Source organism: Tinamus guttatus, unplaced genomic scaffold (assembly GCF_059628265.1).
Source record: "Tinamus guttatus ecotype Peru unplaced genomic scaffold, ASM5962826v1 Tinamus_guttatus_pri_ptg000323l, whole genome shotgun sequence".
NCBI lineage: Eukaryota > Metazoa > Chordata > Aves > Tinamiformes > Tinamidae > Tinamus > Tinamus guttatus.
The window spans coordinates 247,188-264,905 of record NW_028288857.1 but is presented as its reverse complement, the minus strand read 5'-3'; the positions used below and the strand labels follow the sequence as shown (position 1 = coordinate 264,905).

The 17,718-nt window shown below is 53.0% G+C and overlaps 1 protein-coding gene across 3 annotated transcripts in view; it reads left to right on the top strand.

The window, feature by feature from the left end:
- The window catches only part of PLEKHG4 (pleckstrin homology and RhoGEF domain containing G4), a 68,260-nt gene continuing 50,542 nt past the window's right edge, over positions 1-17,718 (top strand). For all 3 annotated transcript variants that reach the window (XM_088529040.1, XM_088529039.1, XM_088529038.1), the window contains exons 1-2: positions 1-272; positions 13,578-13,775. In XM_088529040.1, the coding sequence (XP_088385166.1) occupies positions 270-272; positions 13,578-13,775 (201 nt within the window). In that variant the 5' untranslated portion in view covers positions 1-269. The remainder of the gene's footprint in view (positions 273-13,577; positions 13,776-17,718) is intronic.

Sequence of the window (17,718 nt, the reverse complement as noted above, 5' to 3'; positions counted from 1 at the left end):
GGTTTCAGCTCCCCGCGCTCGGTCTAGCGCTGACGTTGGCTGTCAGAGAAACCTCGGAGGTCCCCTGCTCAGCCCCGCTAGTGTCATGAGTTAGATTAGTTGGAGCTGCGCTGGGGGCGGCGAGGGCTTGGATTACACTCCAGAACTCCGAGTGCTTCGGTGGTTCACGTCGGAGGGGAGAGGAGAGCCACCCTGTCGCACCCATGGAGGAAAAAGAGAAAAACCACTGCCTCTGGAAGTGAGAGGGAGGAAAAAAGGAGGCCAGGAACATGGTAAGGAAACGGTTTTGCAGAGGGCGCGAGCGGGACAGAGCTGCAGTCGGGCAGGGCACCGAGGCGGCCGGCCAGGAACACAGCTCTGCTTTGCACTTCGCGTTACTCAGGCGGCAAGCAGGACCCCGGGGTGCCAGCCCTGTCACCCGGGGGTGCCGTGGTGGCCGTGGGGGTGTAGGGCCCCTCTTGGCATTGATATATATATTTTTTCCTGCTTGCCTATTGGGGACACAGACTTGGCATGTGGGGCCCTGTGTCCTGAGCTGCCCATGTGCTGGGTTCTCCTCCCCGGCCCCGCCAGAGCCACGCAGAGGCTGGCAAGTGTGTGAGCAGTGGCACATTGTCTGTCCCTCCCCTGTCCTGCACCTTTCTGGGAGGCCGAGGTGACAATTTTGGATCAACCTGACAAGGGGTCAGTCCGCTGGCTTGCATGGGATTTCCCCATGTCCTCTGGAAGGTTTGGCTCCTGCTGGGGCACTGCCATCGTGCTTGTTCTGGGCTCCAGCGGGGATGTCGTGGCGCAGGTGAGGCCCCACGTGAGGCCTGTGACGCAGGTGGTTCCTCTTGGCAGTGGACTGTCACTATGTGGCCATTACACTTTGGTGCCAGGGATGAGCTGCTGCACGGATGGGTATGCAGAATGGTGCAGCTGGAGGATGCCTAAAGGAGCATATACATAAAGTCTTTTGTTATGCGGCCCATAATATGTTATGTTATGTAGCTCACTTACCCCAAAACCGCTCTGTGAAGCCTCATAGCGCGAGCATGGCAGGAGTCTCTCCTGCCTGCGCTGCTGGCCGCTCAGGGGCTGTCGTGGCAGGGATTTGCTCGCTTTCCCCAATGGTGATTTTCCCTCCAAGGGCTCCCCCTTGCCTGGAGCCTGGTGCTGGTGGGCCCAGGGGATGGCTGGGCTGCATGGGCAGAGCACAGCTTTGCTTTGCTTCCCTTGGACCATTTCTGCTCGGGCAGGTGCAAAAGCCTCTTGGGTGGCTGGTCAGAGGAGGAGAAGCTACCGATAATCCTGCTCCGTGGTGCAGTCTGGTCCCCTCCAGCCTCCGTTCCCAAAGCAGGAGGGACAACTTCCTCTCGGGGATGTCCCTCAAGCCACAGCAGGTGCTCAGAGAGCCCGGGGCTGCTTTTCCACCCTTGTGTGGGTGGCAGTGGCCGCTCCTCCAAGGTAGTGGGTACTGCAGGACACTGCACAAGCCCAGCGGGCCCCTGTGCCAGGCGTCTCCATCAGAGACACTTCTCAGCTGCTGCTGGGAAAAGGTTGCAGCGGAGAAGGGAGTTTTCTCCTCCATTTCCAGCCAGACTATGAATACATGGACCTAACCCTCTCTGTCTAGCAGGTGTAACCACCATGGCTTAGATGTTTTCCTTGGGCTCATTGAGAGCTGCTCTGAGACCCAGTGTCCTTGTTTCTCTTGAAGCCCCCTTGGTCACAGAAGACCCATCCCACTTGTCATCCCACAGCACCTGGAAGTAGCGTGAGTACCACAAGACATGTAAATGCTGGTGTGCTCCTGCACACAAGTGCAGGGGGCACCTCCAGACTGGCTGGAGAGAGGATGAGTTTCAACTGAAAACATCATCTGTCATCCTCCAGTTACATCATCTTCTGAGGTGGGATGGGAATAAGTCTGGGAATCACAAAAAGCTTTAAGCATCGCCGATCTTCTTTTATTTCTGTGCCAAGGAGATGAGCAAGACGTTGGAACGCGTACAAAGGCCAGAGAGATGTAACCCTGAGCACATGGAAGTGGTTTGCAAGCATCTTCTCTGGGGTGAAGAGGGTGGCACTTTATGCGTTTAATGCCCAGCTTCTTTCTGGAAAAAAAAAAAGTAGCTGGGCAGGTGAATTCGCAGCTCCTAACCATAAAAATACTGGGTGGCTGCAGATGTGACAGGGCAGATTTGTGCACATATCTCTGCGCAGAAATGGCCTGGTGTGTTCTGCTCGCAGGTGGGAAAGCAGGACAGCATGTGGCCGGGGGCTGAGGCACAAGAGGTTTCTCATGAGAAACACGTACGGACCAATGGAGCCTTTCGGAAGAGCCATGTCCCCCAGCACAGCTGGCTCCGGCCGTAGCGCTGGCTTCCAGGAGCAGCATGGAGTATGTGCCTGGCTCGAGTGTTGGACGTCGGGGTGGGAATGCACTCCTGGTGACTGTCTGAGCTGTCCCCTTGGGTCTGTGACATGTGCTGTGGAGGCAGGAGTGCTTTGCACTCATAGCCTGTGTGCTGGAGACGCCGGCTTTCCAAAGGACTCCGGGGGTGGTAAGCGCTCAGGAGGACGTCCGAGAGCCAGCAGTGCTGCCTTTGCAGCTACACAGGGCTCTAAATCCTTTCTGTGAGTGTATAAAGGAAGGACCATTGCTAAAAATGATTTCCTGGAGTTCTTCAAAAGAAATGGCGAAGCAGTAATAGCTGCTACAACAGCAGATAATGGAATCGACATCATCAAATCATCGACAGGGAATAAATCCTTCCAGGCACAGCTGAGCAACTGTATCAAACTGCCAGAGGGTGAAAGACAGGTTCATGGGGGTAATAGGAGAGGGTAAAGAGGGACTTAGATTCTGCTTCTTTCTGTGCCTCTTCTGCTAGATTTCCTACACCCTGGGTCTTCAGGTTTGGAGAGAGAATGTCACCCTGCTTACCATCATTTTGCTTATGCAAACTTCTTTGGAAAGATCTCCAAGCATCCTCGTAAAGGAGCCTCTGCCCAAAGCTCCCGTTCTTGCTCTGAGCCCCCTGCTCCAAGGTGTGAGGTTCGGGCAGTGCAGGTGGCAGCGCAGGCAAGAGCCTTGCGCGGGTCTCGCTGCTCGTCGCTTCGGAAGCGACATCCCTCCAGTGCGTTGGTTCCTAAATACCGCAGCACAGACGTTGAACCCCCGTAACTAAGGTTGTAGCTTCTCCTCCAAGATCCCGCTGTGTGGGACTGTGCACCGGGATGCCCTGGGTGAGCCCCTTGCTGCTGCGATCAGCTCTTGCTCCAAGTGGAATCAAATGGTTCAGCTGGGAAGAAACGGGGCCGGACACAGAGAGGAGCGTGGATCTCTGGGAGGGCCTGTTGCATCTCGGCTGCCTCTCGCCGAAGCCGAGCCCCAAACGTGGCTAATGCATGTGGGTTTTGTGCTAGCTGTTGTCATCTTTCTGAATACATTTACCTTTTGAACAGGGTCTGTCTCATATGCTCTGGGAGGCTGGTATGCAGACCCGTTAATGGATCAAGGGGGAAAAAAATGCCTGTGAATGTATTCGCCTTTGTGTTTGGGCTTATAACCACCCACGTTTTGGCATACGTCCCTTCAGTGCACAAAGATGCCTTTTAGGAATCGTTAGTTAAATCCCCACCCTCCTTTGATATGTATGGAAATAATGGGACACGTGGGACTGTTTTCTGATTGAAAAAAACAAGAAGCTATAAAGGGAGTAACTTTTAAAAAGGCCTGTGTTTTCTCCCTCCTAACTGGGGAGCTTAGCAAAAGCAATCCACTAAATCAACGACTGATTTGCTTTGCTGTCCAAGGGGTGTCCTGCTGGCGCTGTATCTGAATATAGGAGAAAATATATGTAAATATATATGTAAATATAGGTAAATATATATGAACATAGGAAGAAACCTTTCCTCTAAGTCCCAGGCTCAGCTACTCAGGGGTTGTAGAGTTTGAGCCTATGATTGACTGCATGTGTGTCCATTGCCCAACAAGCTCCAAGGATCCTGAGCCTGCAGGATGGGTCAGGAGGTGGCATCTGATCTGAATGGAGGAGGCCTGTGGAGGAGGACACCAGTTGATGCTTAAGGCTCTCGAGCACCGAGGCATCTGTGCTTGGACATGGAGCACAGCGATGGTCCAAGCCAGGCCCCAGTGAAGGAGCTCCCGGGCAGCGTAACCCACCAGCTGCAGGGTGTTACAGCAGGGCTGGGGCTAATGCTCCTTGCTGTTGCTGGAGGTTGAGCTGATGGAGCCATGTCCATCTCTGGGCTGCTTGGTCCTTCTGCCTCATCCTTCCTTGCAGCGTGCTCCTCAGAAACGAGGTGCGCACTGGCACCTGATTGCAGCTCATATCTCACGGCAGAGATGTGCAGGGAGGTGCTCCTGCAAGGAGGGGCCCTTGTGCTCTTGCGGTGATCAGTTGGCCCCTCTGGATTTGCTATTCCAGCTTCCAAGTTGCTTAATTTCCTCCTTAATGTAGCAGGACTTATCTCACAAGCGAATTGCAACAGAGCACTCGAGACCAGGAGAAGCTCTGCCTTATTGAGACCATGAAGGACCACGAAGTTGTTCAACAGAGCAAGTTCTCTTCTCAAAGGCATCCGCTCTTGATCCTCAAGCTCCGTGATCCGCTAGTCCGCTTGGGAGCCTGTCCTCGTGGCTCCTGCATCTTGCAGAGGGAGTGGTGGATTTGAAGGTGATCTGGCTCCAGGCTCGAGCAGAGCATGCACGAGATGCTGGCGCAACCTAAATGCTGACCCCGTGAAGATAAATTCCTGGTGTTCATCAGCTGTCTTGCTGAAGGATTATCATTTTTTCGCTTTGAGTGCAGCAGGCCGCCCATCTGCTGCAAGATGCTCCCAGATGGGTGTCTGGACACGAGGTGTTGGTTATGGGCTAATGCCCCTGGCTAAAGGCTTTAAAATGAGTTGACCCATTTGGCGGCGAGTTCACCCCGGCTGTTTTACAGACAACTGCTAGGAACGGATCTTTCTGCTGAGCTATTGCCCTGTTATTCTGTTGGCATTAAACACAAGCATTAAGGGGGATGCAATCGCTCAAGCTTGCTTGCCAAGCAGATGAGAACGCCTAAAGCTGGGAGTGGAGCAAGTGCTGATACTAAGATGAAGCTCAAGTGGTTTCTTCTATCAGGTAGGAGCAAGTGTTTTAGTGCATCTGATAAAAGCTGGTAAAAAAAGAAGTGCACTGGGAAATTCTTGGTTGGGGCATGAGAAATCGGTTGCATTTGGCAAGACTTATCCTGTCCTAGCATTTGAGACTCCTGGAAGAAGGTGACACTTGACCATGGAGGTTTATGGTGGGCCCATGGCCCGCCAGACCGTTACCACATGAGCCAGGGGAAGCCCTTGGGAATGGGTGGGAGTGGAAAGCAAGGCAGCTCTGCCCTGGGGTGGTGTTGAGGTGGTGGGGGGTGCATGCAGACCCCTGGGCAACGAACCCACCGTAATGGAGCCCTTGGGCCCTCCTAGCATGAGTTTAAAGGAGCCCAGGGCTTCGCATCACCGTGATGCAGCTTTGCTAATGAATTGTGCCCTTAGTGATACTTAAAAAGGAATGGGCACTTAAACACTTATTTCAGATTAAGTGACTTAATCCCTTGATTAAGATAAACCCAAATAAGCCGGTCCCCAGCTGTAGGATGGTGTTTTATAGAAAGCTCTCATCCATTTACAAGCCTTAGTCTCAGCTGGAACATGTTTTTGTAAGGACGGGGCTTTTGACTGTTCTTTCGGATGCTCTTCAAGCTCCTGTATCATCTCCCTGATCCATTGCTCCTAGAAAAAAAAAAAAAAAACAGGCTTTGGGGAGCAGGAGCTTCTTCCTTGCTCTGAACAAGACTGCAAGGATTGTGTCACTCTCAGGAGGACGTCTGAGGGGCTGACAGCAGGGCTGAGATGCAGCTCTGGCTGCTCGGTGGAATCACAGATGAGTTTTTTTGGTGGAGATCTTGGTGAAGAGCACAGGAATGGGCCAGAAACCCTTTTTACAGGGAGAAGGCAAGTGCCACGTGGCAGGAGTGACCCTGTACTCCAGAGCAGAGAGGACCATTGCTTGGTAGGTGAGGAAGGTCTCCGAGCACACGGTACAGGTCTGAAAATGACTCTTCTCACTGATTCCTGCCCTCTTGAAGCATGGCTGCAGATACTCCGCTCACTGGAAGTTCAGTTATCCATGAGTTTCTGCTTTTCTTCCTTTCCCAGCTCTGCTTCTCTCTTGGCTAGAAGGAAACTTTCTCTGTGAGTCTGCATTTCAGCCCCAGTTTGGCCTCTCTTGCCTGTCCAGGAGCTTCTCTGATGCGTTGGGTGCTGCACAGATGAATGAGAAGGGCATAGAGAAAAGCCGGAACTTAAAAGAAAGGGTAGATAGGAAGAACGCAAAGACAGAGCTCAAGTGACAAGTGCTTGTTTCTGGACTGAATGCACCTTTAGGTCCTTCTGTCATATCCCAGCTGGGGATTGTGGCTCTCCAGTGCCAGGTGTGGACACAGCAAGGGCTGTTCTCCAGGTGAATGGACATCCTCTCCAAAGGGCTGCCAGAGCATGTGCCTTTGGGAAGGATGAGTCTTGTGCTTTGGGTTCCACAAGAGCAAGTTTGCTTCTTGTGCCGCTGTGTCAGAGGCACTAACACCCGTCTTGGGCACAGAGGTGTCAGGCAGGGGACAAGCCCAGCAGCTTTCCATTACTGGACATGTTGCTAGATGCGGTACAGAGCTGGCTGTGGATGTCACTGCCTTTCCAGGTTACCTCTCCCTCTGCTTCTCTGCCACGGGACTATTGCCCGCCTTTTGCCTCGGCGTGAGGACAGCTGCGGTGAAGCCCCGCGGTACGCGAGAGCTTCAAACCGGGAGGTCTGCAGGGAGGTCACACGTGGCCTTCAAAGCAGTCCGAGATGTTCCCTTGCATGAAAACCCTGCTTGGGCTGCAGGAATGGACACCCAGCTTTGTGCATGCACACAAGTGGGACAGCAGAGCTCAAAAGCAAAGACCTCATTTTTCCCTTTGTTTAATTAAACGAGAGATCATGAGTTAATCGCTTGTGAGCGCTTGTTTTCCTGCAGCGCCTGGAATGATAATCCCGCGCGCTGCCCAGTAGGAGCTGCTTTGGCTGCCGCAGCCGGGAAGGCCAGGGCAGCACAGGGGAGGCAGCTGGAAACGATTCTCCGGGCTCCGCATTTGGAGCGCCGGTTCTTGCGGTGCCGCAGGAGCAGGTTTATCCGTGGGCAGCGCAGACGGAGCCGTGTCCTGTGTTGGCGCTCGCGTGCGGGATGCACCTCGCTGTGAGCCGCATCCCCGAGCAAGCAGGACCCTGCGGGGCTGCAAGCGCTCTCCTGCGCAAACAAAATTGAGCTTTTCTCCTCCAAAGAGCCAGCCTGGTTACCCCGCAGGAAGGTGCTGCAGTTAGAGCAGTTTGAGATCCCACCTCTGCAAGCTTAAATGTGGATTTTTTCAGTGAAAACAGCCGGTGGCAGGCAGGGTGCCGAAGGCAGGCGCCCTCCTCCCGGCCTCCCCCCCGAGCCTCCAAGCGCAGCGGGAGGAGCGGAGCTGGCACTTGTTCTGGGAAGATTTTTCTCCCTTGAACTCATTGCCGCTGTGATTAGAGCAGCTCAGGAAATGGGGATGGGAGGGTTCTCCTCCCTGCAGAAACGAAGTGGGAAAGCTCACATTTTTGTCCAGGAAAACAAACCTTGTTTTTAGCTAAAGACCCTTTTGAACAGAGACACTTTCTCTCTCTCTCTCTCTCTCTCTCTTTCTCTCTCTCTCTCCCCCCTCTCTTTTTTTTTTCCTTTTTTTTTTTTTTTAAAGGAAAAACCAGCCTGGCTTTGAGCTTTGTGTCAGAAAGTGGGAAAGGGCTGTGGAAAGCCTGGAGGTCTATTTTTACTGGAAAAGAGGTTTCTCTCGTCAGCTGAGCGGCCGTGGCCAAGCCACACAGCAGCTTTTGCAGGGGAGGGACCTGCTCACCCGGCCCTGCTTGATGCCTGTCCCAAAAACTGGCTCGGGGCCACGGCTGGGCACTGCCCCGCAGATGCTCGGAGCTCTGCCCCTTCCCGGGCAGCAGGGGAGGAAAAGCGGGGTGTGCAGGACGCGGGCGGGCTCCGAGGAGCAGGGCCAAGCCGGAGCGGGAGCCGAGACGGAGGCTGTGACTCAGAGCCGGGCGGCGCGTGGGCCGCGTTCCCTCCCGGCGCTTCTGGGCTCTGTTCCTCGGCCTCCCGGCTCCTCGCTTTGCCGAGCAAGGGAGCGGTCTGCTCCGTCTGGGGCACGTTGGGATATGTAGTCTCCTATGTTGGCCGTTCGGGTGGGTGTGGAGACAGGATTTTTTTCAGCACGGAGTGTGCAGACCCTTCTGCTAAATTGCTGCTGCAGGATGAAGCTGCAGCAAGTTATATGGGCCAATCCAGCTGCCAGAAAGGACCATAGCCTCTCATAGGCCATAGCCGTGGGCAACTCAAACGTGGCCTCACCATGCTCATTGTAGATTTAAGGAGCTTTTAGAGTCTCTTGGTTGTCAGCAGGTAAGACCTGGGCCTCTTCTTCACGTTCTCCTTCAACTTTTTGTAGATGTGTTCTCGAGCAAGATGCTGTCTTCTTACTGAGGTGCTTGAGTGAGCTGTAGGGAAAATGGTGACAAGTTTGTAGGCCTGGGTGGGTCGAGCAGCAGGGCAGCCCTTCCCTGCTCTGCTTCAGCCAGTCTGTGTCATTCCATGTCACTGTGGCACTTGTGCTGCTGCAGTAGAGAACTTCTCCTGTGCAAGGCCCGCAACCCTGGGCATCTGTCTGCTCCTTGCTCAAGCTGACCCTTGTTCTCCAAGCATGCAGAAGGGTCTCTGGTGCTCAGAAAGGTCTCCAGTATTCAGCCTTAGCTCATGAGCAGCAGGTCCCAAACAGGAAGAAGTTGACTGCTGAAGCAGAAATGTAGCAGGACTCGAGCTCCTGGCAGTCCTCTCCGTGCCCGCAGTGGAAGGCAGAAACTTAGAACAGTGCACCTAGAAAAGGCCAAGAAGTCCCTGATTGCACTGGCTGCTTCTTGGCAAGTTCTTCTCCCATGCTGAAGCTGTTGCTTGCAGTAGAAGGGAGAGAAATGCTCCTTGAGCAGGGACGTAGGTGACCCCAGGCTCTTCTTTCTGCTGCTTGCTTGTTCATCCTCTCTTAGCACTTCTGCTCAGTCACTTGCAACCTCGTCTCTCCCCTAGCTCGCCTGGGTCTGCTGAAGTTCCTTGTGAGGAGAGGGGCTCTTAGGCCTGAGGAACCCACCAAGGTTCCAAGGTCCAGCTTTGGCAGAAGAGATGTTCTTGCTGTATTCAGTTCACCACAAGGGCTGTGGCATCCCACCGGCTTCTGCTCCCATCCGGATCTGAGTCCCTTGCCGGCTGTAAAACCTTCCTCAACTTTTTCTGCTCTGCTGCCCTCTTAGGTGGGACCATCCGGGGTTGTTCCCGTTCTCCCATACCACTCAGCCCACCAAACCCAACCCATCCCAGCAAGAGCTTTTCCTCTTTCCCTGCCATGCCTATCGCTGCGCTCCATCCTTTGCACTGACAGCCAACTGCCAGCTGGGGAGCAGGGAAAACTGCTGTGTCTGGACATGACCTTAACCTGGGCTTTATTTAGTGCCTTGATTTACAGAAGAGTTATTTTCAAAGCGTGTCCCTCCTCCAGGAGGTGTGGTGAATGTGTGGCACAGGCACTGGAGTTTAGAGGCTTCCTGTGTTATTTACAAAAAGCCCTTGAGTCCCAAGACCGTTTCTGCTCGGGGAGAGGTTTTCTGGGTTGTCTGGAGAGCGTTCCTGTTTATTTTTGTGCCTGAAAAGGAGCGAGTGTCCGGGGCCTTTCCCAGGAGGACGAGGTGGCAATGCTCTTGGAGACGGGAAGCGTGAGCTGCGCCGTGCCTGCAGGAGGCTGCTTTGTGCAGGTGGCATCTGTGCCAGCCTCTGGGTTAGGCCTGTCCCTTGGGAACTGCTGGGTGGGAGCCCAGCATGAGGTTTTGTTGCTCTGTGCAGCCTGGGTGAAGAAGGATCTGATCTGGGGACCAGGGACAACCATGGGCTGTATGGACAGGTGTCACCAGGGAGGATGTGCACCCAGGGGAAGCTCTTTGTGCCTGTGGGAGCTCTTTGGCCCTTGATAACAACATCTTGGAGACAGCCTGAGGCCTAGGACAGCTTAGTTCATCCTTCTTCTGCAGCACCAAGAGGACACTTGTACTCTCACTGCAGGGGAATATGTCAGGTTGCTCCCATATCTGAGGCTTTTCGTGTGGGATTAGAAGAGAGATTGATGACATGATCTTCTCCGTCCATTAATGCTAGAAGTCTCTGTCCCCTGAAGGTCCACACAACTGTCCTGCTTCCCTGGTGTGATCAGAGCGAGATAAGAGGGGGTGAAGGAGGACACTGTTAGCCCTGAACTCTACAACAGCTACAGGCTACAATTCTTTTCTGTATTTCACTAAAGGCAGGATAATATATGACTTGCTTTATTTTAACCATATGAAGGATTTTTGGTTTGGTGCCAATGTTAATAATTGTCCTGCAAAGGCTTTGCTAAGGCAGCAGGAATGGTGTGAGAACCTTCGAGCCGTGCGCTGTGACTCATGTGCAAATATTTTTACTTCTCTGTTTTACTTGCAAGAGTAAACGCAACCCGATTCATCAGGAGGTGGAGGCAGAATTAACATCTCAAAGAATTTTGCTCAAACAGGGTAGGAAGAAGAGGGGCAGAAGCTGCAGTGCAGAAACCGTCCAGCTGGTTTTGACTGAAGTTTTGAGTCTGCGCTCTGGAGAGGGGCGGGTGGAAATTGCCCTCCAGTTTTATGGGCCGTAGCACTGCAGGAGCGTTTGTCCGGGCTCTCCTTGGAGCTTGGTGCTGAGCAGGAGGGCTCCCGCATAAAGAGCAGCTGACAAGGGCAAAGATGCTTGCTGGAACAGGCCTAAGGCTGGCGTCAGCAGGGGAGCAGAGAGCACGGAGCTGGGAGGAGCAGCTCATACCCAGCAAGGCCCTGCTGCCGTTCAGAGGGACCTGGACACGCTGTAGCGAGGAGCCTTGTCAGGTTCAACAAGGGCAAGCGCAGGGTCCTGCTCCTCGGGAGGAATAGCCCCAGGCACAGGCTGGGGTTTGACCATCTGGAAGGCAGCTCTGTGGATGAGGACCTGGGCGTCCTCGTGGACACCACGGTGACCATGAGGCAGCAATGTGCCCCTGTGGCCAAGAGGACCAATGGTCTCCTGGGGTGCATTAGGAAGAGCATTGTGAGCTGGTCAAGGGAGGGGATCCTGCCCCTCTACTTAGCCCTGGTCACACTGCAGCTGTGTCCAGTGCTGGGCTCCCCAGCAAAGAGGGACATGGAGCTACTGGGCAAGGTCCAGCACAGAGTTACAAAGATGATGAGGACTGGGGCAGCTCTCCTGTGAGGAGAGGCTGCGGGAGCTGGGCCTGTTCAGCTACAGAAGAGAAAGCTGAGAGCTGATCTTATCAATGTGTATAAATTCCTTAAGGGAGAGTGTCAAGAGGATGGGGCCAGACTCTTTGCAGTGGTGATCAGTACTAGGACAAAAGGCAATGGCCACAAACCGAAGCACGGGAGGTTCTGCCTGAATTTGAGAGAAAACTTCCTGACTGTGACGGTGACAAAGCACTGGCAGAGGTTGCCCAGAGAGGCTGTGGAATCTCCTCCTTAGGAGATATTCAAAACCTGTCTGGACATGATGCCGTGCAACGCGGTCTAGGTGTCCCTGCTTGTGCCAGGGATTGGACTAGGTGATCTCTAGAGGTTCCTTCCAACCTCAACCACTCCATGATTCTGTGAGCTGGCTTTAGCTGGCTGCGTTTGGCTTCTTGTTGCTGCTTCACAAGGGTCAGGACATGTCCCATTCGGTGCGTTATGTCAATATTTAGCAACACTAGTTGGACATCCAGCTGTGAAAGTTTTTGTGTTGGATTTGGTACCACTTCCCTACACCATGGGCCCCTCCATGCCTCTTTTAATGGGTCCAGGATACTGTGCACAGGGAACACTTCTTACGTAGCCTGACCTCTTGGGTCTGTGTAACTCATCTCGTGGTCCCTGCTGGGACCAAATGCTCCGTCCTACCATTTAAATATGAGTTGCACTTAGGGCTCCTGCTTTTTAAGTCCTTGGGCTGAAGATACAATAAATGACTCCTTAACCTCTGTTTAGCTGGTTGCATTGACCTGAATGGGTATTGCAGGAAGCAGATGGCCTCACATACCGAGCTGAGAAAAACTGAGAAGGTTTCCTTGTGCCATTTAGCTTTGCTTGTTGCTGACATGAGGAGGAGCGGTAAAAGAGCCATGGTTTGTGCACATTCTCCAAGCTTGGTGAAGGCAGAGACTCTAGAGGTACTGCCAGGGCATCCTTATCCCTCCTGGGCAATGCTGCCCAAGGAAGGCCTCAGCACAGGGTGTTTGTGCTGCCCTTCCAAAAACCCAGTGCTCCCTATGACAAACTAAAGATCACTGAGCGGCTGTGGGAGGTGGGAAGCCCTGGGCGAGGAGCACCTTCTCCGCTGCAGCTGCTGGTCAACGTAGGTTCTGCTCTGAGGCTGTTGCATGTTATGAAGACAGTGGAGCAATAACCATGTGCTCACTTACAGCTGAAGAAGTGAAACAGTCTGATCCCCTCTAAAAAGGCACAGAGGATCCTGAGTCTCTCTGCAGATGTGGACTATTATTTTTTCCATCTTGCTGTCTCTCTGTCTGCTCTCGCTCTTGATTTACATCCATGCTGTGCATCCAGATTTGGCCTCCAGGACTGGAAGTGGTTCTCACAGCACGGGCAGGCTCTGGCTGGCAGGTTCTCGAGAGCAAAGGGGAAAGTGGTGAAACCACCACCTCTGATCCGTGAGCAGGAAATGGGAACTCTTCCGCTACGTGGGCACGCTGTGCTGCTAAGGGCAATCGCGTTCACACATAGTCTGCAGATCCTGCTGGGAGGCTTCTCTCGCTGCCAGAACTTCCTGGCTCCTGGAGTGAGCCCATCACGAGGGGCAAACAACCAAACAGCTCTGCAATTGCGAGGGGCTTTCCCTGGTACCAAAGCTCCACATGGGCACTCTTAGTGACAGCGTGAAGCACGCTGAGCAACTCCAGCCGCTCCGAAGCTGCTCCTGCAAGTCCCCTCGGCCGGGCGGGCAACGTAACGTCCCTGAACGTGGCCTGGTGTTTCCAGCCCGGGCTGTTCAAACCACGGGGCCTGCGGGTTTGTGCACCCCATGACGCTCTCGCCCGCTTGCCTGCGCTCACGTGTTGCGGTAATGGTTTAATAGGAGCCCCACCCAGCGCAGGCAGGAGAGGGACTTGCTGCGTAAGCAAAAGCCGGGCAATCTTGCCGCGGCGCGCAGCGCTCCGCCAGCATTTCCCTGGCGTCTCCAGCGAGCTGGGGTTTTATTTTTTTACCTAAAATTGCCAGTGCCAAAAGAAACTACAAAGGACAGGGCTTCGCTCTTTTGATCCTCCTGCATTCGGATATGGCCGTGCTCGTGGCTCTCGGGCTTGCCGGTGCGCTGGGACACGTCGCAGCGTGCTGCCGCTAACACCGTCTTTCTTGGCAGGACTCGGAGTCGCTGGACGGTTGCATTCAGAGTACGTTATCGGTGCTCTATCCTCCATTCGAGGCCACCGCAGCCACCGTGCTGTGCCAAGTGTTTGATGTGGTGGAGAAGACGTACCGTGGGGATGGACTGCGCTACCTCATAGACTTCCTGATTCCAGCGAAGCACATCCTGCAGTGCGTTCAGCAGGATGCCTGTGTAAGTACGCCCGCCTCGAGGAGCCCGCGATGGCTTTGCTGCAGAACTCGCTTCTTGTGCTAGCCGTGGAAAACAGTGGGCAAAAAGCTCTTGCACATGTGCTGGAACTAGAGGTGGGAGGGCAGGCGGGCAGCACTGAAATGGTTTGAGAAACTGTGGCTGAAATCTGCCTTGCTAAGATCAGATTTGGAGCGTCACCCTTGCTTTCCATACCCAGGAGCACTAAGCTTGGAGGGGTTTGGAGGGGAACCTCAGTGACGTCTTTGCGACATTTGCTGGTTATACCCAAATCCTGCAGCTTCTACCCCAGCCATTCCCTGGCAGCAAGGATGAAGCTGTCGGGCTCCTGCCGCCGGCACGGGGACGCGCTGGATGCAGCGCTGCTGCTCCGTGTTTTTCCCTGCAACTCTCACTCCTCTTTGCTGGCTGCTGGAATGGTGCGTGAGGCTCGGTAGCCCCGAGGAGTCACGTTACATTTACCGCCACAGCGAGCCCCAGATTAACCCACTTGACTGTTGCGCGTCTCAGATGTTTGAACCGATGAGTCAGATGCCTCCGCCAAACTTGGCTCCAAAATTTGGAGGAGGGTGCGGGAGGGGGAAACAAAACTAAACTAGATCTTGGATTCTTTCTAGATTTTTTCTTTTTTTTGAACCTGGGGGATGTGTGTGGTCAGTTCTTCAAGAGATCCTGTGAGGGAGAGCAAGGGAGTCCTGGACAGAGGGAAAAAAAAACAAATAGAAGCTGGGATAGTCAGATGTTCATTTGTCTTAACGAACAGGAACGCTGCGGGAAAACACCTCTCTGTTATGCAGAGACATAAACACCCTGAACGCTGGTCACCCTGCAAGTGGTTTTGACTTCCCTGCACAGGCTTGCAAGGTATACGTGGGAGGATTTGGGAGTTACCAAGCCGTATTTCTGAAAAGTTGATTTTGAAGCCTTTACCCAGCATCAACTGACTTTTCTGAATCCCTAAGTGTTACAGCGAGTTTAAAGTACAGATTCACTGGCCCTTTTATATAGCTCCATGGCAGCTATAGTTAGATTTCTATTTTTAATTTTACTTTATTTATTTCTTTCTTTCCTTCCTTTTTTTTTTTTTTTTTCCATTTTCAACCACAGCACATCTAAAATAAAACCCTAATGAGCAGCACAGTGCTTGCTCAGCTACCAGACGCAAGGACAGGGATTACTCCATCCATGAATCTGGCTGCCACGTCTAGTGTGATGACACAGAACATGTTTTCCCCTCAAAAGAAACACTATTTTTTTTCGTTGGGATGAGCCAGTTCCCCAAAGTTCCCACTCTCCAAGCTCTTCAGCTTGGTCAGCAGCATTGCCCTGCCCGAGATGGAGGCTACAGTGACCACTATGGTGGCAACCCGTGAGGCTGGGCACCAGGAGGGATTTTGCAGGGCAGTGAGAAGTGGGATGGATGTTCCTCCCCACAGCACACGCCTCTGCCAGCCCAGTGGCGTTGGGGCAGCGCTGGGGCCATCGCCGGGGCCACACGGCGCCATGGCTGCACTGAGGCCCGAGGCCTCCTTGGAGGAGGCCACAGGTGGGGAGTGGTAGGGGAGGGACCTAGTCTGTGGTGGCAGCCAATGAGCAAGCAGCTCAGGCTGACGCAGCCAATCAGAGGCGGGGCTGCCTTGATGGGCATGGCAGGGCCTGGCTGGGCCGGGAGCTGTGGAGAAGGAGCTTGAGGAGGCCGAGCTGTGGTGAGGGCAGGGGCAGCAGCGGCGGCACCGTGGGGCAGCAGGGTTGGGACCTGGAGAAATGGGGCTGTGGACAGGGCTGCTGGTCCTCGCCTGGCTGGGCGTGCAGAGCAGGGGAGGTCTGCAGGGTGGCACAGGTGGTGTGGCCTCCTCCACCGGGCACCTCGACATGGCAACCGCTGAGGTGTGGCCATGGCGCGGGCCGTTGTGCCAGCGGGGAGGCCCATGTGCTGGCACTCCCAGACCTGTCCCTGGCACGGGACCAGAAACAGGGTTTTTTTTAACCCCTGGGCCTGGCAATCTGCAGGGAGCTCCAAGGAGCTGTGGGGCTCAGGGTGCTGAGGGGATGGGTGGGCCTGGTGGTGGCATCGGGTCCTGCGGGAGGATGGGCAGTGTGAGAGGGGGACAGGCCTCACAAAAACCAGCCAGAACCTTGGCCTGTTCTTTGTTCAGAACCTTTTCTGGGCCCGACTTGTGGTACTGTGAGAACTTTAGGTACATTACCTTGTAATGTCCTTACAGGAGGGCCCAGCCTATTCCACGTTTTCCTCAGAAGTCTGTTCGTGTTAATTCTTATTGCTCAAAATTATTTCATTTGCTGTGGAGTCCTGCTTTTCCCTCTCTTTTCCTCCTTTTCTACTTTCTGTCAAAACCTTATGTGCACAATACTTGTCTGCATCTAAACAAAAAGCAGTGTTTCCTCTATCATTCTCTGTAGTCTGTAGTTCAGCTGGTCCTCGTGTGTGCTTCCTACATGCACCAAAGTAAAAATGTCATCACTGTAGGAAATCTTGAGAGAGCTCAGAGTGTTTTTTTCATCTTCTGCAGTGACAGAAATGCAATTGGCATTATAAGGTGTTAGCTAACTTCAGACTTCAGCTGGATGTAAGAAAAGCAGTAGTCCGGATAGAAACATCAGGAGCTGATTGCTGGAAGTGCCTTTGTGCAGAGAATATTCCTCTTAGCACTGAGAGCCTGGTATTGCCACCAGCCTTCAGACTGCTGAGCTAAGTGGATCACGGGTATGATCCAGCCCAGCCATCCTCTAGGAATTAGGACTTCTGTGTGGAATTTGTCATCTGTACCCAGCTCTTTCCTAAGCTTCTTCCCGGCTGCCGCTGCTGCGCATGGTGCCTGTTCCCAGCAGTCCTCTGACTGGCCTGATTTGGCTCTGCCAATGACTGGACATGAGAAGAGCAAATACTTAAACCTCAAAGTGAAATGTTAAAACAACTGAAATAAGCCTCTTCCATTCATCTCCCCTTTGAAGGTGCTTTTTGAAGCAGGAGACACAAGGGGATGCTCCACTTTAAAAGCACTAAAAATGCTGAAACATTTATGCTCCCAAAGGACTCGACATTCCCGCTTGGATTTTAATCTAGCTCTCGCTGCAGCTTAGACTGTTACTTTGCAGGTTTTTCGGGAACTTTGGTGAGTTTGGCATTGTGCTCTAGTGGTTGTTTAGTTACTGCGTGTTCTTCCGTTTGTTGTTTGTCAGTCAGTAGGCAAATGAGTTACCTCTACCCCCCGAAACGGGTGTAGGTGGCTTCAAAGTACTTATTAGGAAATATGCCAATATCAGAAAAAGGATTGGTGACATATGGTGTGGTGCAGTCATACAGGCTCTTCTGGAAAAAATAATGCAAATTGTTTTTGTCTAAAGCTTTAGGTACAAAATATTTGGCTCAGACACTCTTGCAAGAGCTACAAGTTCTGCTGCCTGAGATGCCATGATGGGAAAATGTGTAAAATATAGGTCCAGAGATTTCTAAAGCCTGCAGCAACTTCTGTAAGCAGTGTGTTGCTGTAAGAGGAGGCCTTGGTTACCTAAATTCAGCCATGCTCTGTAAGAGAAGTATTAGCTTGTAGAGAAATCCATATCTTGGAGATCAGAGAGCATAAGCATATGAGACTGCAGAGTTCAGCTCCTCTTGACTTGGAGAGAGGTACAGCCAAATTGTTTTAAGTTGTAGGAATTTTTTAACTCAACAGACAAAAGAAAAGGAAATGGACAGAGAGAACAGAAGGCAAACTGCCAGGACTGAACTGAGAATGTGAGTACTGAAGACAAGGGGACCAGGTAATCTTCATCCTGCACTGTCAAAGTGGTTGCTACCTAATGCTGAATTTCTGATAACAGGAAGTTTTACCGAATCTGTCATGTCAGAGATGGTAATAAAATACATTTAACAAGCTGAACAAGATGGGGGTTAACCGAGCCA